Raw genomic sequence first — 26,141 nt, 5'->3', positions numbered from 1 at the left:
TAGAGAATAATTTAGGTCTACAAAACTCACGAGGAGGTATAGCTACTAATAAACAGTCCCGATTCACTTAAAAAATGCTTATTGGACATCTACAGTGTGTCAAGTGCTGAGGGACCTGGGAGCAGAAATAAATAAAGAAAATGATTGAAATAGGTTCTGGGAAGAGATGGAGCTTTACATGCGAATGAGAAATCATGGTCCTGTGAACTGGTAAAGACTGAGCAAGGGGTGCTTTGTTCACTGTGAGAATAAAACGGGGGACTTGATACTTCATATCAACAGGAATGGAAAATAACTTCAGTGAAGTAAAGATCCTGAACAATGAGAGGAGAATAAAATAATGCCACCAGAGGAAAAAATTAATCAAAGTGAATGAGGTAGGTTATACTGTGTTGACTCCAACTCCCACAGCAGGTGTCTAAGCAGCCTGAATGCTTCCGCCTCATACATTCTGCGTTCTACTCTGCCTTTTATCAGCTTCATCGGTCAAGAAAGTAAGTGGTAGTTGTATCAATATATTTCTTATATTAAGACCATCTGCCAGCTCAATTACTCCAGTACATTCTCACAGTATGAGATTTCTCAGAGGAGTGATTCTATTGTAACATTGCAGAAATTATATAAACGTCCTATGAGACTGAGGGGAAGAAAATATTCAGAATGACAGTCATTTATATTGTAAGATATCTGAAATATATATTACACATACATATATATGAATAGTATCTGCTCTTGTTTTTGTCCTGAACTTTAGGATTCTGCTTTTATTTTAACATCTTAAAACTGCACATCTTTCTTTTGTTTATCCAAATTAATTTTGATAAAAATACACACCCAAATTGTTAAAGTTTAAAACGGAATAGCCATGTATGGAACATTTAAGATGAATAATCATTGAGCAGGATAAATAGCAGTAGAAACTATCATGAAATCTATCTCCATTCCTTTCACAACCTTTGCTTCTATAAACCTGTTCTTCCTCTTGAAGAGGATGTAACTATCTGCAGTCATGACTCTAGTGCCAGTGCAAGATTGTAATGTGAATCACAGACCTACATGACACTCTGCCTTCATACATAACTTCTTAAAAATTAAAAGTATACAATTAGAAATGAAAATAACATTCATTATTAATTTTGTGACTCAATACTGAGAATGTAAAAATGACAAGAAAATATTGTTTTTATGCAACATCCGTGGGCATCCCCAATGGAAACTCTCATCTAAAAACAGGCTGATACTGAAATTGATCATTCCTTAGGAAGGAAAGAAATGTACCCAAAATGCAGCAAGGAAAATTTAATTAATAAAAATTTATAACTGGTTGGTTGGAGCCATCATATTTGGTACAGTTGGAGGCTATGTTTGTTCTTTTATCTCAGTGTCTCAGTAATTGATCTTGAAACATAAATACTGAATCAACTTCAGCCTGGTTTGCTTGGATTTATTTTTTCAGAATACATATTATTTCCAATAAAATTAAGCCTCTACATTTATACATTGCTGGATGACTTTTATGCATTAGAAAAAAATGAGCTTAATAAGAATCTTACCTAAGCAATTCTGTATTGCTTCTTCCTGATTTTGGCTTGAATTCAATGTCTGCCCAGTTTTTGGACTGGGTTTCAGGGTAGTTCTCTAGGGAAGGAAAAAACACAGGTGACCTCAGTGCTTTCTCCCATGGCTGAGATTATGTTAGCTTTCATTCATTAAACTATCTATGTGTTCAAAAAACACTACTCGATTATTCCATTTCTCTCTTGGGATAAAATTCTGTTTAGGCAGAAGTGGAAAACAGTCATATAAGTGGAAATTCTGTTATTTTCTCCCTGACTTCTCTCCCTATTTCAGTTTGCATTAGGCAGCAAAGAATAGCTTGTGCAAAGTCTACTGAGCAGACTCTTTATTCTGCAGATAAGAAAGTTGCTGGGGAGAGAGGTCATAATTCTTCTCTTTCTATTTTTTTATTGAAGTGCCTAAAGTGAATTTATTTAGTTAATATTTATTTTGTCAAGTGAACTCTGACTGCAGAGGTTCATGTTGCTCTGCCCTTGGCAAGGGTCCAAAAGTCATTGGTATAATCAGACTCTTCTTTTGGAGAAAGGAGTATGCTCTTCAGGGCCTCAGAATAGCCTTCTGTACTTTGTTATAATGTTGAGTCTATTCTGTTACACAGAGTAGTACACAATTGGAGAATGATTTCAACAAAATTTCCTTGGAACTAGAACAGTAAATGTGCAAGGACATTTTAATTTTTTTTACCTTTATCTTTATGTGTTTAATTTTTTTGTCTCATGTAAGTTTATGCATCATGTGTATGCAGTGCCCACAGGGGTCAGAAGAAGACATTGGATTTCCTGGGACTGTGTGAGCTGATGTTCATGCTGGAAAAGGGAACTCAGATCCTCTGGAAGAGCAGCCAAGTGTTCTTCACCATTGAGCAATCTCTCCAGCCCTGTATGTGAATACTTTTATAAACTATAATACGATACCTAATGCAAAAGATTGGTGCTTGTAAGTTGATAAGCAAAATAAGAAATTAAAAATAATGAAATGTCTGCAACTGGGGGTGGGGCCTTACTCTACCCAGGAGTAGAAATACTATCCCATAGGAACTTGAGGAAGATTAGTTCTTCCCAGAGCCAGTGTTGAAGGAGTTCACCGCAAAGTAAAGGATAACCATGCTACAATCCACAGGCTCAGAGATGCTAGGTAACAAAGAAGGCTCAAGGGGTGATGCCTGGATATCCCTGGGAAAGGGAAATAGAAGAGATCTCCTAAGTGAACTGAGTGAGTGTGGCGATGGGAACTTGAGGGGTTGGGTCGGGGAGTAAATGGAGGGAGAGAGTTTTGAAAGAGATGCCTGGAAAGATGGGGGACATTTCAGAGTCAGATCGAAACATTATGCAAGGGAAATTCCCACAATTCTACAAGGATGACCCCAGCTAAGACTCCTAGCAACAGTATTATCATCAGAGAACTTTCATCTAGTAATTGATGGAAACAGACCCCGAAAGACCCATTGCCAAATTTTAGGCTAAGCTTGAAGGACACAGTTGAAGAGAGGAAGGAAGGATTTTAGGAGCCAGAGGGGTCAAGGACATCACCAGAACCCCCCGCCCCCAGAAACAACTGACCTGGGCTCATAGGAGCTCTCAGAGTCTGAAGTGACAATCAGGGAACCTGCATGGCACTGACCTAGGCCCTTTACATATGTATGACAGTTGTGTAGCATGCTCTACTTGTAGGACTCCTAAAAATGGAAGCAGGAGCTGTCCCTAATGCTCTGGCGGGCTCTTGGCAACCTATTCCTCATGCTGGATTGCCTTGCCCAGCCTCGATACAAAGGGAGATACTTAGTCCTACTACAACTTGATACACCATGCTTTGTTGATACCCATGGGAGACCTGCCCCTTTCTGAACAGAAACAGAGGAGGAGTGAATGGGGGAGGAGGGCACAGGAAGGTGGGAGAGGGGTAATGAAAGGAGAAGAGGGACAGGAAACTGAGGTCAGAATGTAAAATAAATTTAATAATAACAATAAATAATAGTAAAAGATCCTAATAGTTCAGATCTCTTCATTCCAGCTTTTTCCCTAAAACTATATTTTTGTTTTGTCTTTTGTGTGTGTGTGTGTGTGTGTGTGTGTGTGTGTGTGTGTGTGTGGTGTATGTAAGTTTGTGTGTGCTTTTTAACAGGTTAGTTTAAGAACTTTTGCTCCCCACAACTTACCCATTAACACCTAAGGCTGGTGGGAGAGCTGGCCCTGAGGTCAGAAGGGTCAAAGAACTTCCCCTGCTCCTCACCAGCTGCAATACTCTGGACCTCGCCTGGGCAGCACAATAGAGCCAGTCCTGTTGGCAGAGGTGTGGGTGAGCCAGCCCCAAAGTTGTGAGCATGGGAGAGCTCTCCCCATTACTCACTTGTCATGTGTCAGCATGGGCTGGACTGGAGAGATGTGTGTGCGTGTCCTGTGTTGTGTTCCACCCCCCACACCCCTATCAATGCCTGAGGCAGGTAGGAGAGCTGGCCCTGAGGTCCTAAGAGTGAGAGAGCTAGCCCTGTCCCTCATCTACAGCAGCACTAGGAGAGTAGCCCTATGCCATGCCTGGGCACCACAGTAGAGCCATTCCTGAAGGTGTGGGAGTAGGGGTTTGACTCTGAGGACAAGAAAGAAAGAGAACTGCACCCACCCCCCATCGCTGCAAAGGGTGAACTCATCAGAGCAATGCAGGAGAGTTCATCCTGCTGGTGAGGACAAGAGAGAGCTGACCTGCTGACCAACCTTGCAACTACTCAGGCCCAGAACCAGGGTTATGTGTTGGCCCACCCCATCTGTGATCTGCTGGAGCTTGTGAAGAGACCAGTCCTGCAGACCCAAAGCTGCAGGATTTCCATATCACAGGGCAATAACAGTTTAACCAAGAGGAGTTCCAGTGAGGATCCAGTATGCAGTGTAGCAGAAACCAGAGGCCTTAAACCAGACCAATGACTCTGCAATGAACACTTACAAGTAAAGATATATGGATAAAAGGGTTTACTGCGTGACTCACTGTGTCACACTGCATCTTCCATGGTGAGATTTCCCTCCCTTTTGTTCTTTTCTTTTTTCTCTTAAACTTTGTCTAGGCGGGTGGGGGGGGGGCAGATAAACAGGGATGGTGAATGAATGGAATTCAGATGCAAGATGTGAAAGACACAAAGGAAAAAAAAAGAATTTTTACTGATTTTGAGTTAGGCACGTAAGAAAATAAATATGTTTTAGAAATCACCATGACTTTATGTACAAAGTAGTTAAAGTTGTGGACAGTTCATTTGCGTTATTTCCGGCCACCCCAAGTGTGGTAATTTGAACATATTTAGCCCCCATAATCTTATAGAGAGCAGTACTATTAGGAGGTGTGGTTTTTTTGGAGTGGGTATGGCCTTGTTGGAGGAAGTGTCTCACTGTGGGGGCGGGCTCTGAGGTTTCCTATGCTCAAGATGTTGCCTGGTATCTCTGTTGACTTTCTGTTGCCTGCAAGATGCAGCACTCTCTGATCCAGCACCACATCTACCTGCATGCTGCCATGTTCCCCATCGTGATAATAATGGACTGAACCTCTGAACCTGTAAGGGAGCCACCCTAACCAAATATTTTACTTTGTAAGCGTTGCTATGGTCATGGTGTCTCTTCACAGCAATCAAAACCTTAACTAAGACATGGAGTAATTGAAACCTGCAGTGGAAATTTGCTAAAGCTGCAATTACCTGCTGAAAAAACACTCCATGTACTTTGGACAAAAGACGAAGAACATTCGTGCTGGATCTAACCTGAGAACCTCCTTATGGAGGACTTGCTTTCACAGTACCAGAAGGTGCTATGCAAGTTGCCAAAGCAACCAATAGTTCTATTCAGCTGTGATACCCATGAAACATAACAACAAACAGCCCTACAAGATACTCCTAAAGGTACAATAATGGAACACATCTTTGTAGATGTGTAGAACAGACAGCTCTCTAACTGGAATTAAGACCCATTCAACAGGAGAAAGACTATGTCTGGTATTAGAAACATAACAACCATCTCAGGCCCTGAATTTTTTTTTAAAGAGTAGTAAAATTAAGAGTACAGTAACAGATGAAAATCTCAGTATATGACAATATTGTTGATTATGTTCCAAAGCATGCCAGGCTGTAAAATGTGCTATACGTTTAGTCTCTCCATATTCAGAGTTGTCAAAGCTGGCTGTGTGTACCCATAAGCATGTACGCATTGAAGCTTTCACATGAAGGCAAAAACAGCTCAGAAGTATAATTCACTACAAGAGCTCTGGCTTAGCATGTGCAAAAACAGAGTTAGAATGCCAGAACTGAAGTTTTTAAAAAGGTAATGAAAACATATAAAGCACCAAAGTTGAAGAGGAAGATGAAAAGAAGAAAATAATCATAGTAATGAAATTTCTTCCTATGTCTCTTGGGTTGAATCTTGGTTTTTGTATATCCAAGTTGTGACTCCACTAAACTTCTCCAGCAAGTGTACAGTCTTAGTAGTCACACCCAGAACCGATGAAGAGCAGTGTGTTGATGTAGAGAATTAGAGAACAGCCTCTTCTGGGGGGAAATGAACCAAATTGTAAAAAATGACTGTATATATGGAGGGCACCCCAAAGGTTAAGAGAAGGAAGGGGGCACCTGAAACCAAAGCCCCCCTTCACTTTCAATCCCCACTATTACCCTCACCTCTAATTAAGCAAACACAACACCCTGAGTTGAAATCAGTCCTCAGCATTAGTGATGATGATGAGAATCCTAAACCTACATTACTCCCAGGGATTCCCAGATGACAGAAAGAAAGGATTAAGTGTTTAGAGATGCTACATTAACAATGCGGCAAATACAGAATTCTGGAGAAAATATCCAGCATCCTCACATTTCAGGAAGCCTTTGCAACAGAAGGTTTCAAGATCTCCGTGGAAGACAGATTTTTGTTCTTCGATACCCTGGGGCAGGCTGTGCTTCAGATTTTTCTTGGTCTGCTGGAATTTACTGCTCTTTTCACCCAAACTCACTGTAAATGTTATGACGTGTCTAAAAATGTGCCTGCCTTTCTCTTGCAATATCCACGCCCCAAACTATGTTTCTTTAAAATTTGACCATGTACTTTCAAAGAGTGTGAGTCTATTTTCCACACTAGGACCTGATTTTTGTTGTTGTTATGTTTGTTTGTTTGTTTCACTTTTTTATTGCGGAATGTGGCAAATTGTTTTCCCCTTGGTTGGAAAACTATGCCACAGAAGGAGATTTTGGAGTTATGGGTTATGTATGAAAAAATAAGCTTGTTTGAACTGGAGGATTTAACTTTCTGAAAAAAAAAATCATGAACAAGTCAGAATTTTAATGACATGTACAATTTTGAAGTAATATTAATTTGATTTCATTGTTGTGGGAAATTTGTGTTCCAAAAATAAACATCAGCAAATGCTGTCAAGGATGCAGGGAGAATGAAAGTCTTACACAATGTTGGTGGGAATATATAGTGCAGTGGGTATAGAGGTCAGACAGACTTCCTCAAAACCGAAAACTAGAGCCATCGTATAATCCAGTTACACAACTTATTGGTATGCACCTGGAAGGACCTAAGTCAAAATGCAACAGAGACACCTACACATCATATTTATTGCCACACTTTCCACAGCAAACAATATATGAATTGACCTAGATGTCCATCGGATGAATTATTGAAGAAAATGTTGTATATACACTTTATAATTTATATTTGCATTGTCTTATATAACATTACATATGTTATATAAATATGTACATATATATATATGGCAGGAAAATATATGGGTGTGGAGATTATCATATTCAATGAAATAAGCAAGAATCAAGGATAATTGTCATGAGTACTGTCTTATTCACATTGTGCATTTAAATGCCTGGGGATGTACGTACATGCGAGGAAGGTAGAAGGTGGGTTGTGCAAAGGAATGATCTAAAGAAGGGAAGAGATGAGGAAGAAGAAAAGGTAAACAAATCAAATGTGCCCTCCACAACATGAAAAAAAATTAAATTAAAACAGAAGTTGAATTGTATTGGTGTTAGAAGCAGACCACCCTGGCACAAGGGAGAATCATCAAGTGGTAAGCAAAAAACAAACCATTTGTCTGTGTGAAAACGTCACTATGAACTTGTCACTGTGTTTTACAATATTGTAAGAAGAAGTCTTTGGCAGTAGAGTCTGAGGATGATTGCAGAACTTCAAACGACTCATGCCAGGAAGCTGTTCATGAAAATGAAGAACCCCCACAGATGATTAGCTAAGAAAACAATCACAAATAATTTTCTTAGTTTCAAATATTCACCTAGTAACAGAATTACTTGGCCTAGAAAAGCATTCCAGCATCATCTAGCCAAGTTCTTCATCATAATTTCATCTGATCATGAGTTCTGAGGAGATACTAATAGGGCTGATTTATCAGTAAGCAAGATTTTGAGCATCACTATCTTAGACTGCCCGCTGAATTAAATGATAACACTATAGATTAGGTGACATTTACATTTCTGGTATGTATGTGATGGTGGATTTAATTATAAATTTGGCACACTCTAGAATTAACCTGGGAAAGGAGTCTCAATGAGGAACTGTTTAGATTAGTTGGGTATGTTTAGATCAGACTTTCTTAACTGGGCCATTTGAAATAGGAAGACCCACACTGAATGTGGAAGGTATCGTTTTATATGCTGGTCTATGGTCCTAATGAAAAGGTGAAAATATGCCTGTATTAATTCATTGCTCTCTTCTCTTGCCTGTGGATGCAATCTCTCAAGCTCTTCAAATCCCTGCCACCTTGACTTCTCTTGCAATGATCAACTGTAACCTGGGTTGTAAGTCAAATAAATCCTTCTCCCTAAGTTGTATTTGTCAGGGTACTTTGTTTCACGGCAACAGGAAAAGAAATCTCAAAAATATATTCATTTAAGTCTGAAGTTGGTATTTTAATGTTAATGACATTAAAAAATATACCCTAGGATGAGCATGTTTGAGGATCAAATCTGTGACATTGTCATTGGAGGGAAATGGCTGGTGGTCATAGTAATATATATAGCCCTCTGGTGAAACATAGGAACAAAACATCACATCCTAAGGCAGAGGAAGAGCAGCGGTGAAGTTATCTATCTGTAAGGAAAAACAGAATGGTCATGTGAACATTGAGAAAAGGACACTGAACTGCACACACAGAAGCATCAGTCTGAGGTGATACTGTGACCTAAAGTAGTAAGTTGCAGAATGTCAGGAGACAAACATGTCCCATGGTAGGAATATTAAAACCAAAAGAACAGAAGATACTTGCTCTAGAGGCCCTATATCTATCTAGTGATGATTTCCTTTGTGGTTTTCTTAACAACATCCATCCTCATCATCAGTTAACTCTAAATTTGTTGCCCTCATAGGAATTTACTTATGCTTATCATTGCCCTGAGACCATAATCACCACTCCTTTCATATCTTAGCACAACAAACTTAAAATCATATGCCCAGTAATTATGAGATCTTCCTATCAATATGTTCCTTCAACTCTAAAAAACAAACTACAAATGATTCTTATGGTTGAGATCTCTAAGCTTAAAGGACTGAGTAAAGTTATCATAGTGTATTACCAAATAGGTAAGAACTGGCCATTCTCTCCATCCACATGCCTATATAAAATCCCTCCCTCCCTTCCTCCCTCCTTCCTTCTCTCCCTCCCTCCCTTCCTCCCTTTCTTATACAGACATACCTATACTTTCTCCCACTATCCAAAGCTCCAGAAAATACTGTTGTAAACTATGAGGAGAAATAAAAAGAGGATAGAGAATTCAGATCTATGTGTTCATCATAGAAAAGAGGTAAGTTTAAGGAATTTTCTGGATCCAAGGTTAACTCTTTAAGAGACTTAGGCTTTCTGAGTTTTTTTTTTCAAATATTAGATGTTTTCCATCCCAAATTTTCCTTTCACAATACTCTTTAAAGATACTTTTTGTCACCATTTTACAGACTCAGAGGTGACTTGTTCTCTCTTAGTAATGAGACCGAAACTGGAATTAAATGATATAAATTAAGTATCCTTAATTGTCAAGCCAGACCAAATCCCAGCATGGAAAATGAAGTTGGGCACACAATCCTATTCCTAACCATAGGGTTATTGGCAGTTGTTAGCTGCTGGGTGAGGAAGAGACAGTTTTCTCTAAGAGTGGAGTCCCTGGCAAGTCAACTAACCTCCAGAGGAAGACTACACATTCAAAATTTTAGGCAGCACAAATTGGTATTGAAATATTTTTTTAAGGCATTCAAATTTGTATGGCTAGGAAATGGGGGTGAATCATGGAAAAGCTGATGGAGAGGTGAATATCATCAAAGCATATTGCCTGAAACTCTCAAGAACTAGTAGAACATAAAGATTTGAAACTGAAGTCAACTATGCAGTTAAATTCATAATGTCTATAATAATTCCAATTTTCCTGAAGATAGGAGAATCACAATGTCCCAGATATTTTATTTTCTAGTGTATCTCTCATTAGTAATAAGTCCTTCACTCAAAGTGCTAAAAGTATTTTACATATCCTAAAGAAAACCTTATAGGTTTTTTTTTTTTAATTTAGGTTTTACTGTTTTAAATTTGAAGATTGAGAAAACTTGAGAAAGGCAGGTGAGCAACTGTCTATGATCTAGACACTAAACTTCTAATCTCTCAGATCTTTCACTTGTCGTGTCGGGCTTATCTTTATGAGCATCTGTGGAAGGAAGTATCCAGCAGAAATACCGTATTTCATAAGGATCAGTGAATGTAACCTAAGCTGAGACTTTGCACCAATGTTGGGACTTCTCTTTCTGAATCACTTTCCTAAAACACAGTTGTGGTGTACTGACTTCCTTGGTAGAACAGTGTCTTTTGTCTACCAAGGAGATAATAAAAAGACTATTTTCACCCCCCATAAAGCCCTACATAATTTTTCATGCTCCTCCAAGCCTATGCTGTCTGAAAAGAACCTTCCAAATCATAAACTACCATTTATACAACTGATTGGATGAGTTGTATGCATCCCCTCAAAGACCACCATCTCATAGGTTTTTCTGAGTCTTCTACTTTTGGATCTCATGAGCTGGACCAACCATTTTCCTTTTAAAGACTGAACAAAGAGCAGAGCAAACACTCAAAATAGATGTGAGGACAGAGACAGCATACTTTATGCAGTACTGTCTTGTATGTGGCTAAAGTTGTAAATCTAGATTTTCACTGGGCAATCAAAACTCTTACCAAGGAATTTTGTATAGCCTTGTATATTTCTCATGGTCTCCCATGTACACTTTGAAAGCACACAGTGACCTTTTCTCATATCTACAAAAATATGAGTTTTAAAGGCTACATTAAAGCTGCCACATATAGGTTTTTTTAATTAGAATACCTTAAGAATCTATGTGAAATTAAAAATTAGCAAATGGTAAGGACAACACAGTTATTTATAATTAGGTGAAAAACAGTCCAAGACTGTGGAGAAAGAGGGCAAACCACAGATGTTTCTAATATCTTATATTAATGGATAATCCCAAAGGACACATTTAAGTCTTACATCCTGTATGTAAGTAAACTTACTTTTACAATTTATGACTTTTAATGTGGATTGAAAATTAAAACTTTTTGTACAGATTCATGAGTCACTGTGTTTCAGAGGAAAACCCAAAGAGTCTGGAGTCAGCCCTGTGTTCAAAGGCCATGATGATGGTAACCTGTTAATTATATAACAGCAGGTGAAGAAAATACACTCTACAGAAATTAAACTATGACCACATACACACATGCATACACACACACACACACACACACACACACACACACACACACACACACACACTATCGTTTGCCAAGCTAAAGAAGATGACAATAGAACAAACCATAAAGCCCTCTGCAGAGTGTCTGGTATCTGCAGTGTATGAACAGCATAATATCACTTTGGTATTCTTGTGTGTTATCATATAAAGTATTGTTTTAGTGCAAAGCACATATGTCAGGCAAGAATGGTGGTACATGATTTAATTCCAGCACTGGGGGCAGAGGCAGGTTGGTCTCTGTGAGTTGGAGGCCAGCCTGGTTCACAATCAGAATTACATGGTAAAGCTCTGTTTCAAACAATCAACCACAAAGAACAAAGCAGGAAGGTTTAAAAGTTTTTTTCACAGACATGAGGAATTACCTTAGCCGTTATGATTAAGCAAGCATATTTTACATATGCTTTAAATATCAGCTTCCATGCATATTTCCATATTTAGTAGCTTAAAAACACAACATTTATATATTAAATCAAATATTCATTTTCCTATATTGGAATATTGAGTCTCCCAGAATCAGCATATTCCCATTTTTCTGGTCAAATCTAACAACTTTGATATCTCTATATTTCATACTAGCATTTTGGTTCATAAATCTCTTTCTCTATCCCCTTCTCTCTTTCTCTCTGTGAATATGTGTATGTTTAATTGCCTTGCCTATGATTTTGATCCGACTTCCAGACTAGTTTACTTTTATAACTTTCTCACAAATTTGTCTCATAAAAGAACAGGAGGTGATTGATACCTAGATACTTTCTTTCTACCTCAAAACTTCAAGCATGAGCCCCTGGTCTTATGTTCCTCCAGAAGGTGTCTTCACAACACTAATGTCTCATTACCAAGCCAGATGTGTGACAGCAGCATCCTCCCTGACAGTTCAAATAGGATATTTTTTGAGCAATTGTTTAATTCGGGACTACATGTGGACAGAGCTCTCCAGACCTCTTCAGCACTCCTGTTATGGGTTTCGTATTTTTTGCTGGTATTTCCCCCTTTTTAATAGGTGAACCAGCTGACAACTGAATTAGTACACTCCTCTTAGTATGCCAGTGGCTCATGACAATAGCCTAAGGGGGAAGATATAGATAACTGAGAAGTTTTCTCACGGTTGTGATATATTTTTTCATATGGTTAATAAGGCAATTGAAATGACATTCTGTCACTGTGGTGCAGTGCAGTGAGCTTGTGATTTCCCTCGCGCTACCACTAGGAGGAGGTGCACCGTGCTTAATGCAAAAGGAAATTAAAGAGGAGGAAGAAGAGGAAGGAATATGTAAATACGTGGTGCCAGGCAAGCATCAGTAGATGTGAGTGGTCTCTCGTGCTAATGAGGTAGCCAGTGTGGGTCTGTCATAACGACGGAGGTAGTAAAGTAAAATAACAAAGAAAGCCACAAAAGTTTAAAAGTATTTACTAAACAGCATTAGGAAGGGAAAGAGCTGTCTGTGACAGGTTTCTGTAAAGAATGGCAAAATATGTGTCTGTGTGCGTGTGCATGTAGTCCTCAATAAGAATATTTTTGAAGTAGGACCGTTTTAACACAGTCTTTTTTGTTCTAAATGCTTTTATCCATAGAGGTCCTTATTAGATATGAAAGTGTTCCTATATTCTAAATTAAGAATATTGTATTCCACATTAAGAATAATGTTAGGATTGGTATGCAAAATGAAAAAAAAACTTAGTTTAAGTAAATAAATTTAAAAAAAGAATAATGCAACATTGTGTGTGATATTATGAGTTAAATTTTGCCTGAATTATTACCATAGCATTCTACTTGAAAATATCTAAAATTTATTATAATCTCTTAAAGTTTCAGAGTAAAAATGAATAAAAATTTAAAAAAGAAAAAAAATATTTCAAACTTTCCATTTCTAATTTTGAGTTAATAAGTCTTTTATGTCTCAGCTGCTCCTGAAACCCTTACAATTTATATATTCTGGACTCCTTTTATATTCTAGACAATACAGTGCCTTATAAAACATATCTTCTGACAAGAACCTTCTAGTGTTAGAAGATAAGAATTACTAACTATAATGACAAACCATTCCTGTTTAATCACATGACAATCACATATGATACAGATATTCATAATGTGATTATCACATTATCAATTTTGGGGGGTCAAAAACATGTTTTTATAACATGCTTCTCTACATTGATATGATATATATGTATATATACCTTAATGTACTGTTGAACTTTCTGCTTCAGGTAAATCCCTTATTTGGAAAGTTTCTGTGGGAAATAAACTATCGCTAAGTATGTCATCTGTACCTAAGATGGATAAGGATTAGGGAGGGTCTGTTACTCACACAGTTTTAACCCAGCCTTCCTAATTTGTGCATCTCTATCATGTGTCCCACCTGGTGGTTTCGTTTCTAGACAGATAAACGTACCTGTGTTCCCTATCTATGTCACCTTTGAAATTTAGTATCCTGCAAGGATATTCTTTTCTGGAAGAGTAGTTTTAGCTTTAAATTTTCTATTTGGGTTATAACCTAAAGCCCCGGGAAGCAGAGCCTTAGCTCAAAATTATATGGGCCCCTTGTAAAACTTCACAGATGTTAGCTTGGTTTTAAGCATGTGTTTATTATTCCTATTCAGAAGAGGAAAACCTAGACACCATGAAGAAGGGTGAATTAGTCAGTATAACATGAATAATTATAGAGTTATACCAAAAGTATATAAACATTTCCAATTCACTTCACTTTTCACTGGCTCACAATTTGTCTTTAAGTTGATAGATAAAAAAGGAATTATTACTTCCTCTAACCAATAGAACCGAATGCTACACTATCTATAGTTTTTAAGTTTCATGAGTTTGTCTGCCAGATAGAACATGGAATACAGTTGTTCTTTAAAGTAAGCAAGCCAGATTTTTTTTTCTGAGTTCTGTGACTTGTGTATCCATTGGATTTAGAGAAACTTGAGCCTGGATTAAATCTGTAGTAGGCTGTGGTGTCCAGAAGGGAAAAAAAATCTATATTTAGGTTACTGCAACTGTGGAAGGTTGTACTTTATGGAAGTCAGCATTATGTAGAAAACAAAAGTGATCGTTATATTAGGAGATGGATAAAAGTGAAAAAAATAAACTTAATGTAGTAAACTGACTCTGAACTCAGACACCTTACTACCAAATATGAAAAGTATGCCCATGTTATAATTCCTTGGAATTCTCAAGGAGAACCCATAGACCGGCCAGAGGGGGAAGACTAGGATTCCTTTGGGCTGAGAATCTATTAAGAAACATCTTCCTATAGGCTGCAATGCAGTTGAGGACTTCTGAATGCCAAGCTCAAGGAGTGGAGCTGGAGGATTAGTGCAAGCAGGATCCGATGTTCTGTCTTAGTCAGTAGGCAGAGAGATGAGCTGTTTGACTATTGCAAGAGTCTAGAGCTGACTAGAGAAGACCTTTCTTTTTGATCATCTATGCACCAAGGCAATATCTCCTGATGATGATTGCCCACATGTTTCCTCCTCTTCTTTCTTCCCTATAAAGGATGACAGGAGACTTAAGGATCATTATTGAAAGTTTTCTCCAAGCCTTTCAAGTAGCTTCCATTCTACTTGTTCATAAAGTCCTTATAGAAGAGAAGACTCTGTGTGTGTGTGTGTGTGTGTGTGTGTGTGTGTGTGTGTGTGTGTGTGTTGCATTTGCTCCTATGTGTGTTAAGGATGGATTTGTGGACACAAAAAAACTATTTAAGCTTCAAGCCATCTCCTGCAGATAACTAAAGCTGAGGAGAAAAAATAATTAGCTAGCTTGGAAAAACAATGGCAGATTTAATAATCTGAAAAAAATAGGGAAACATTGTGTTGTTTAAATGGTTTTAGACTCTGGTTCAGGTAGAAATAATATGCACTGTTTTTGACTGCACTCAACTTATGGTCATTTCTGAGGAGACTGGTTACAGTATCTACCCTTGGAAAATTCACCTAGGTTGAATGTGTCTCTTGTGTTGTTGTCAAAGTTAGGATCAGAATCATCTGTTCATATTTCAGGGCCAATGAAACATGAAAAAGAAGAAGCAACCACTGGTTTTCCAGTGCACTGAACATATAACATCATAGTTTACATCACAGGCTAGGACTGATTTTATATATGTGGGATCTGGAACTCCATTAAAGAAGTTGTGTACTTGAAAGCACACAATTCAGTAAAATATATACAGGAAAAAGTAATTTCATTTACACAAATTTCTTAAAAGTATTGACTAGACCCTTTCTCTCTACCAAGATGATAGAAATAGGTAAAGAATATGTAATATCCTCTATTGCAATTAGAGGTATTTATTTGTAGATTTGTCTGCCTAAGTGAAGCAAATAGGAGCAGGGTTTTGTTTGTTTGTTTGTTTGTTTGTTTGTTTATTTCTGTTGACTTACTAGTCTCTTGTGAAGATATGTGAGCACATTTAACAACATGTTATATGTCCAGCTACAAGTGCGGAGCTCAGGAAAGAGAAGGCAGAGACTGATTTGCCAACATCTGTTACTCACATGCGTAATTTCCTTCAATGGGAGGAAATCTGATTCTGCCAATGTGGCCTAAGCATTCTGTGTTGTTATGGCCTGATTCAAGGCTGACTATGAGGTGGAGTACCGTGAAAAATGCTGGTCAATTCATTAACACAACTGTCTCCAGCTTCCAGAAATGAGTCAGAAATCACAGAAACCCAACAATTAAATAAATGCTACCAGAGAAAATTGTTTCGAAGAGAATTTTATTCTCTGTTCATGTTCAAATGTCAGTAATGGCTTAATTAATGTATCTATTTAATAAAATATATAATATATTTGACAATATACATCCATACATGTTTATTTCAAACACTGACTTTCGGGATCAGATGACTACCCAAGCAACTTCAAAAGGGAAAGCTACAAAACATAAATGAACTTTAGACACATATGTAACTTTTGTTTAATAAACAGATTTAAGTTGATTTTAAGATTTGAGAATATAAAAGAATCAGAGTATCTTATTTAATGTTTTCTCTGATCCTTATGTAGAGTTATGTCAGATGGACAGATAGTAACCAAGAATCACTAGTTTTTTTAGTACTTCAATAATGGTGACTCGTTTCCCAAATCCTTTTTGTAAACTCCACCCACTCACCCTATTCTGATACTTCGCTGTACTACACCAACACCTAGTGTTTTTGTAGAGGTTCTTGTGAACTGATAGTTGATCATGACAACCCATTCTAAACACTTCTGTATTTTCACTCACTTTTGGGTACAGAACAGTGCATTAGTCTGCCTTGAAAGCATGAAAGAAATATCACTGGGAAGGTTCTGGGTTTCAACCTAAAGAAGAAAGGTGTGGAAGCTCTAGAGAATGTCAGAACTGAGGTGCTCTGAACAGAGTTACTTAGAGGGAGCCGTGCCCAGCCTTCCTTCCAGAGCACATGTGGATTCCCTAAGACTTTTTAACTTTCCATCTCCTGAATGTTACAGAAGTTTCTAATGGTGTTAAGATACCCCAGACTTGATTTCTGTAAGTCACCAATTTATTTCCTCCTTCTGAGAAGAAAGCCCCAGGAAGTTATTTTCACTCTTAAATTTTTCTTGAAACAAAGAGAATTAGCTTGCTGTTACGAATAAAATCGTTAAGTGTTCCACTTTCCTCCATGCAGTACACAACCTAAGGACAGAACAAATTCTTGCCCTCAAGGATGTTACCATCTCTTTCAAAGCACTGTGTGTGCATTAGCATTTTAATAGTGCCATAATTCTGTGGTGCTGTTAGACAAGCCTTATTTAATTGGGCTCAACTGCCACATTTTATTCCAGAGAAGACTCATTGGCAACATGGATTAGCATTTGCCAGTGGGAATTGGCTATTAACCTTGATATATGTGAATACTCCCACGTAGTGCCCATGTTCTGCACAGAGCACATTTCTGGGGTGTAACATGAGGGGAGTGAAGAGTGGGAGGCCACAGCCATGCTCTATTTGGTAATGCTGATATATCTGAAAGTACAGTGGAGAAGTACTTCCAGATACCAGGGCACAGGTGTAAGATAAAATTTGTGTGATCAATGACAACTCATTATTATTCTGCTACAATATCAGAAGAAAACCATCTTGCTCTTTAAGGAAAATGTATCATCATAAATACTAAGCAGGGAGATACTGAATCAATTAATTATACCATTTTCTTGAGTCATGCAGATTTGACACAAAAAAATTGACCCTATCTATGCTGTGTTGTTTAAGGAGTAATACTACCACTGCTAAATAGGGTATATAGGTTTTAGAAAGTGCAATTTAGTGTGTTCTATGGGAGAGTTCATTTATTTTCCAAAACGTCCAAAATACTGATTACTCAACATTTCACAACTACTGACCCAGGATAGTCTTAGATGTGTCAAAGTCAGTAGTTCTGCCTTTTCCCCTTGTTATGAGATTAACATGGGTACCAGTATCACTAGAAAACATCAACTCTCAGGTACATGAGGAGAACTACACTGACATACAATTATCAGATATCAAATACCAATCATCTATGGTTCTTACAGCACCACAAATGTTTTCATTACACTCATATATTTGAAAATCAAGATTTCCAACCTTGTACAGAGATATCAAACAGGGAAGAAATAGAAAGATCCCTTTGCAGAGATGCTCAGTCTGAGCTGTCTTGCCTCTGTAATTGCTCCCAGATTCAGATAGAAGGCCAGCACAGGCACAGAGTTCGTCCATTCAGGAATACCGAATCTCAGCCGAACCTCACATTCTCCTCAGCACTGCCTCCTGACCGGGTACTGTGGCACTTTTTGCTTGTTGTTTCTCTATGTTTCTTTTCTTTCTCTTTCTCTCTCTCTTTTTTAATGTTTTTCCTTTGATGTCTCTAATCCCACTGATCCATGCAGGTGACCAAATGTTCTTCTGTAATCTGTAGCATTTAAATTAAAGGAAGGGTTTATAGATTCTAGGATTTTTCTGAGCACCTCAAATAAATCCTTACTAGGCCCTTCATGGATGGCTAAACCGTGAGAAGAAGATGAAGTTTAATTGATCCCAATCAATGCACCACAGAAGAGCAAACTGTATTCCCTGACAGTCAAAAAAACAAATAAGGAATTCCTCTTCCTATGTTTATAAAAAAAAAGCCCCTTTAAAAATTATATTTGGCTTTGGGTCCTAACGCTACTTAGTCACAAATATTTCCCCTTCTTCTACGCGACAGAAGATTCAATAAGAGTGCATTTGTCCTTCACTCAGTGACAATCAGCTTTTAGATTTTGACAGGGTTCACTTTCTTGTGACTTCCTTCCATGCCTCGCTCTGCTCTGCGTTGCATGGAGAACGCATACCTATTTCCGTAGAAACAAGTCCATATTTCTTTAAAGGAAGCAGATAGGATGGAAATACCTGCATTTTCTCCGTCACATTAAACAGAAAGGTTAAGCTCCCACTGACAGGAAAGATGTATTTGCAAGTGATTAGTTATATTTCTATCATCCTGCTTGCCTGTGTTCTTCCTTTGATGTCTAAACAAAGCACTTGAACACGCTGGGTTGTATGCTCTGATGTTGATTTATAGGTAGAACTGAATTCCAAACATTAAGCCAGTAGGTATGCTTTAATAAAAAGCACAGACTTTCCCCCTGCTGGTTAGTGTGTGACTAAGCGATACTGTTTTAGGGCCTCAATCTGTCAAGACAGGTGTACAATGGGGGAGTCCTTCAGGCACAAAGACCCAAGCTATCCACAGAGGGCCATGCTCTGCTCGACGGGATAGCTGGGTTTTAAACCCTTTGCAGAAATGTTAACTATGTTAAAAACAAAAACAAAAACTGCTTTCTGTTCAACAGTGATGCTGACACCCTGTCATGTAGAAGTAAGACGTAGCTGCTAGGAGGGAGAAGTTTGAAATCACCTTGCAATCAAATGACAGATGAAACTCAGACCAGACAGTGCCGGTCCTGATGTAAGCACATCAGAAGGAATGGTAGAACATCTTCCTCAGGCTTATGCAGGCCTCCAGACTGACACATCTCAGCGAGCTGTAGAGGGGGGATCCAGGCAGCCTTGTGGGCAGCTCAATAAAGCTATCTGGTCAGGCCACAAAAGGAAAAATAGTAACACAATAGAGATATTTGGTTAAATTAAGAGAGGCACCCCCATCTGGCCAAGCCTGGGGAGGTAGAATGATTGTAATCATAGAAGGAAGTCCTGTGCAGCACCTCAGTCTGCTGACTTCAGTTTGCATGGAATGCACACTGCCATACATCACCTGGAAAGAGAGAACTCACAAGATATTATGTCCAGTGCACATCATTATTACATTCGAGGTAAATTAGCTAGATAGTGGATTAGAACTCCTACTTGACATTCAATGTCTAGACTCCTTGAGTCCAGAAATGGAACTGTGATAAGGTTTTCCATGTCAAAGAACATACCTTCAAAGCAAAGAACCTAATAACAGTAGATTCTTTGTGTTGTAAAATCCAAAAGTTGTATAGGACACGTTGTGGTGATATTGTGTTCCCCAAAATATCGTGTACCTTAATAAACTTATCTGGGGTCAGAGAACAGAAAAGCCACTAGTTAGGCAGTGATAGCACACACCTTTAATCCTAGCATTCCAGAGATAGAAATCCCTCTGGATCTCTGTGAGTTCAAGGCCACATTGGAAAAAGCCAAGCATGGTGACACACGCCTTTAATCCCAGAAAGCCAGTCTTTAATCCCAGAGAGTGGTGGTAGAAAGCAGAAAGATATATAAGGCGTGAGGACCAGAAACTAGAAGCATTTGGCTGGTTAAGCATTTGGCTGGTTAAGCATTCAGGCTTCTAGCAGCAGTTCAGCTGAGAGCCATTGGGATGAGGACACAGAAGCTTCCAGTCTGAGGAAACAGGACCAGCTGAGGAACTGGCAAGGTGAGATAGCTGTGGCTTGTTCTGTCTCTCTGATCTACCAGCATTGACCCCAATAACTGGCCTCGGGTTTGATTTTATTAATAAGAACTTTTAAGATTCATGCTACAACACGTGAAGCATAGAAAACCATTACACAATAACATTGGCTAAACTTAAACCACTTCCACATTCCTTTCCAAATGTAAAATTTGTATCCTTTGCAGAAATGTATAAATAAATAAATATTCCAGATCCAATATTATTGATTGTATTTTGATTTTTCCCTCATTTATCTTTTACTATGAGCATACTTCTGGAAAAAATAGCTTCATATCAATACAGCACTTGGAAGCATAACTTTCTCTAGTCCTTTACTTTCACAAACAACATATTTTGAATACTATAAATTTAAATACGTATTCTATTACTCATTAGTTTCACCTAAACAAAGATTCTTAATATATACTCATTTTTCTTACTGATTAATATTTTCTTTAAATTTACATAGTCTGCTTTTTTATGTAATTTTTCTAACTTTACACTATTAAAAATTTGAAATCACAAATTTGGACTTCAAACTTGTATTTCTTCCTGTTTTACTCTAAGGAATTTAGTGCATACTAAATCAGGTTTTCTTACTGATATACCTGAAGAGTGAGAAGAAATTGTGTACTTATGCTCACTCAGTTCAGAGTGCTATAAAAATCTAAGTACTACAGGGTACCCTAATAAAAGCTAGTTTATAAAATCACATTTAGTACCCAATGTCTTGGCTTAGTAGGATTTACTTGATGCACAGGTCTAATGACCTGAATTTGATCCCTGAATCTCCTAAAGGTGAAGGGAGAGATCCAATATCATAAAATTGTTCTCTGCTGTCCACACTCACCATGACACATGCACCCCCACAGACATTATAGTCACATAATCATAATAATCACAATAATGAATCATAATCATAAATTTTAAGTATAACTTGATGCATAGGTATATTTAACCAAAGCATCTTTTCATAATTTTCAATTAAACAAATTTCTAAACCCTGTCCTGATCCCATCATCATAAATTAAACCCATTGTCCATGCCTAATTTTCTCTATGCCATTGTGTCTACTTGCTGCCCCAAACCACATTTGACTAGCTACCTACATGTGATTTGACTTAATTAATTATACTTTCTTCTTTATAGTCATCTTTTAAAAATAATTTCTGTTATTTAATTCGGAGTTCACAAGCTCTGACTCTAAGGCCATATAAATTCTGGAATACAGTCTCTTAAATATGGCCCTCAAGCTAAAAATGCTTTTGTATTTTCAAAATGTGGTAAAAGAAGCAAAGGAATATGCAACACAGACCACTTGTGGCCCCTAGATGCTAAAGTATTTACTATTTGTGACTTTACAAGCAGCACTGGCCTCACAACCTAATTTCATCAATAATGGGGGCCTGCACTCATTGTCTGAAAATGATTTCTTTGATGTGTTAGTAGACACGTGTTCTAATGCTTCAGGCAACTATGCCAGTGTGTTGAGGCAGGAGAGAGACAAATGTCAGTTCCTGTAGACAGGATTAGAAAACTCGAGTTAAGCTGGGCAGTGGTGGTGCATCCCTTTAATCCCAGCACTCAGGAGGCAGAGGAAGGTAGATCTCTGTGAGTTCAAGGACAGCTTGGTCTACAGAGTGAGTTCCAGGATAGGCTCCAAAACTACACAGAGAAATCTTGTCTCAAAAAAAAAAAAAAAAAAAAAGAAGAAGAAGAAGAAGAAAAAAAAGAAAAAGAAAACCCAAGTTAAGCACAATTGTGCAATTGTGTTATTGTATTTAGTTTTCCACATGGCAATGTGGATTTAAAAGCTCCCAAAGCCTAAAGAGTACATAGCAAAATATGTTGCCTTTTAGTCTTTACTACTAGTGTAGCACTGTTTTCTAAAGTTAGCACTTTTATGAAAAAAAATTTTAGATAGGTTCCTTGAATATCCAGAGGAAACACTATCAAAGGTAAATGTGTACTATGGCAAATTTATTCCTAACACACAGACAAATCCTCATTAAATTAATGCTGTTTTCTTTCAGCATTAATTCAACATGCTTTCATATTAACTATTCTGAATACACAAGTGAAATATTTATCTAATTTGAATTCTTTTCACTCCACTTTCTGATATTGATACTAAAATGTTGACTTAGACAACAACTATTTGTTATCAATCAGCATTTCATATAAATTTAGAGTGAAGTTATTTTTCCTCTCCCCTCTCCCCAGTGCTAGGGAACAAATGTGAGGCCCTGTAGGTACAAGGCAAGCACAATGGAACACCATGGTCTCTGCAGCTTCATGGTCTATTATGTGTTCTTGGAAGGGAAGGCAATATTCAATGTCAAAAAAAAGTGTTTTTACTCAAGAAAGGTATCTGATAAAGTACCACGTTTTCCTCATTTTGGCTGTTTACTTTTTGCATGTATCATGAACTAATTTTTACTATCAACTTTGAAACAAGTTATTAACTTTCAAACTTTATTCCAGCTACAGGACTCCTTCAAGTCTGAGAATAATCATCCACATAGCAATTGTCTTAAATAATTAGAAAACTTACTGATGTGGGCCTGTTCATATTTTGTTCTACCTTTGACATACACTTAAGAACATTTTTAGGAAAAATATGTAAAACACAATCTTTGTAGATGAAATGAAAAGTCTGGGCTTGGAGAGATGGCTCATCTGTTAAGTGTTTACTGTTTATACAGAGGACCCAAGTTCAGTTTACAGCAAACAGGTCCAGGAGACCCAATGCTGTCTTTTGGCCTCCATAGGCAATGTACTCAAATGCATATACAGACACACACTAACATAATTAAAAATATACAATAAAATCTTACAAAAACATACAAAATCAAAATTAAACATTTAAAAGTTGTCAGACTTCACTTACCATTTCTTAAACATATTTTGCGATCATAAACTCCTTAGATGCTGGTGTGTAACAACACAACTGAGATTAGGCTGGAGGATATCTACATCATCTTGAACTTTATCTATAAATGATTTTGGTATTTCTTTTATCATAAGCAAATGCTGCATGTTTAGCCTAACTTTTATATATTCCCTTACTTCAACAAACCTTGACACACACTTTCCAATGCTTTATCAATTGGAAAAGAGAATCTTTTTCTCTAGAAATGTACAAGCCAGAATTTTATTTCAAAATATCATGCCAATAATATCAGGCTATTGATTCATAAAATATTGACAGTATTTATAATTTAAAATTACATATACAACACTATTTGTATTTTTATGATTTATGAATCCAAGTTGATTATGAATTTGTATTTCCATCCAACGTTGCAGAAAAGCCAGTATATAATTCTGTTTGTGTGGAGTGAGGCAGACTTGTTCTCATTAATACCATAGGGTAGCATTTATAGAATGAGAGAAGAAAGAAAAATAGAAAATTGTATATTTCTTGCTAAAGACAGTACGTATTCAAGTGATGGATGCCTAGATGGTTTCAGCAATACAGAGCACTCGCGATAAAGGGTGATAAAGAGATAGTCAATCCAAAGGAAGGAAATAGTTTTAAGGACTGGAATTTAGTCCTAAACTCCTCCTTCATATTTAGATACCAACCTTATTCATATAAAATAATTAATTCTAATATTATTAGCATATACACAAATATTTCATGATAAAAATATTTTTATTAAAAATGTCTGATATAATTTTTGTGCTTCTTGTGCACACAATGAGGGAGATAGCTTCATCCCAATAATATTTTCCAAAATATATTGGCATTTTTAATGATTATTAAATTTTAAATTTGTATCAACTTATTATTGCCTTTTCACAATATTCATTTAAATTCAAGATAAAGCTATCCCACCAATCTGCTACTATATCAAAATCTTCCCATTTGCTCCTAAATAGAAAAAAAAGAAACTTACTTCCAAGTTAATTTCCTGATTTTGTACTAGCATTTTCTCACTTTATTCTGAAATTACCACAGTAGTATTTTCTTCTGTCAATTCAGAAATATAAAATGAGAAATCTGCTTTTATTAATCTAGTTAGGGGAATGAACTTCAGACTTCTAAGATACAGGAAAGAAATTGAGTCAGGCAGGAAAAAAAAATAATGAGAAAGTTAGGATGCCTTCATGAGCAGGGAGAGTCATTTTATGTAGAGGTTTCCCTCAAGCAACTAAATCGAGCCCAAACAAGCCTATTTCTCTGAGACTTGCCTTACCCGCCATTCCGTCACAAAATACATTGTAATAATATCATAAAACAGCTTGAGACGAAGAGGGATTCTGATTGACTGTTCAGCATTCCAAAAGGGTAGATTAATATCTGTGAATCTCACAGCTGACGCATTTTAATGCAAACTTGCAGTTTGTGGGAATTGAATCTGTCCGCCAAAATCATTTATTTATATGTAGAAAATGGGGGGAAATAGACATTTCATAATAGCAATGAGTCCAGGGGATGCTGTTATCATGAGCTAATCACATCCCATGGGCATGATAGCACTCAGCTGTGTCCCCTGTCTTGTATGGCTCCAGAGGAATGATTATCTCATGATAATAACCCTTATCCTGGCTTAGTGGGTAATAAAATATATATACTTTCTTCCCAAGTTTTTGAGTGTTTATTTGTCAGCTAACTTTTTCCTTCTTGAGTTCTGGTCCTATGTTACTTTCTGTTTAGAAAACAATACAAAAAACACTGACTCTGTATTTTGATAATATTTTTTTGTCGCAAAGTGGGGAAAAATATGTGACTTTATTGATCTGACTGGGAAAGAGCAGCATGGCAGACATGCTCTGATCTCCTGAGACTGGTGTATAGAGGATCCATACTTGCACTGACATTTCATAGTGTGTCTAGGCTGGTTAATCCACTTTGGAGAAACCAATGTATTTGTAGCCTTAAAAAGGAAAAAGAAATACACGCTTATATAGTGCTTATATGTTTTGTGCTTTAATCCAACATGTGCAGAATGCTACACCATGAAACTTGAAATGTGATTGTCCTCTTTAGTCAAAACATCTACCTATGACCTTCACACTGTCAAACTGCCAAATGTGTCACCAGAGATTCAATGTCTTGTCAGTCACAATAGCAAGAGATGCAACACTTTCTGTGTTTGCAGCTTGGATACAGAGGCAAGGTGAAAGCAATAGCAAAGTTGTGGGGAAACAGACTGTCTAAAAAGAATTGGAGCAAAAGAAGTTAAGGAGGAGGATAGTGGGACGCATTTGTGAATTATGATATTTTAATTTTTCTGTTACATAGCTCATATCTTCAAGATTCTTTAAGAGGCTTCTTTGTCAATAAGGAACTTTGTGCATAATTAGTTTCAAAAATGTATCATTAGAACAATATTTCTACAAAAATACTATGAATAGGGTTCACTTTTATTATATAACAAATATGTATGAATATGTGCAGTTTTTAATATTTTAAAAATTATAGCTGCATCTAAGAGAAGAATAATTGTCCTATTAGGCACAGTATAACCAATCCAAATGACAAGCAAAAAACATTATAGGAATGTATAAAAATGTCACATTGGAACCCATTATTTTGTACATAGTAATAAAAACAACTGTAATATATGTATTTTGTAATATAAAATTAAATATAAATATAAAAAGCAACATTAATATTTCTTCCTTTATGTAATTTTGTTGAAAGCATAAATCTCCCCAAATCACATACTCCACATTTGCACAGAGAGGGAGCTAGCAATCATAGTACATGATGCAGTAAAAGAATCAGAAATAGACATCAGTAAGGACAAATGAAAATGGATATTTCTTTTTGTGTTTCTACTTATCAATTTGATCATTCTAGTTAAGAGTTTGTATTGGATGTTGTTTTATAGTCCATTCAGTTCTGACTTTATAACAAGACTATATAAATATT

General features: G+C 37.1%; 1 protein-coding gene across 1 annotated transcript in view; it reads right to left on the bottom strand.

The window, feature by feature from the left end:
• Defb110 (defensin beta 110) overlaps nt 1-24,466 on the bottom strand; it is a 117,241-nt gene extending 92,775 nt beyond the window's left edge. Inside the window, 1 exon segment of the mRNA XM_037199576.1 lies at nt 24,460-24,466. Coding sequence (XP_037055471.1) covers nt 24,460-24,466 — 7 coding nt within the window.
• Between the last annotated feature and the right edge of the window lie 1,675 nt (nt 24,467-26,141).

Source organism: Peromyscus leucopus, chromosome 16_21 (genome assembly GCF_004664715.2).
Source record: "Peromyscus leucopus breed LL Stock chromosome 16_21, UCI_PerLeu_2.1, whole genome shotgun sequence".
NCBI lineage: Eukaryota > Metazoa > Chordata > Mammalia > Rodentia > Cricetidae > Peromyscus > Peromyscus leucopus.
This window is presented reverse-complemented; position numbering and strand designations above follow the sequence as displayed.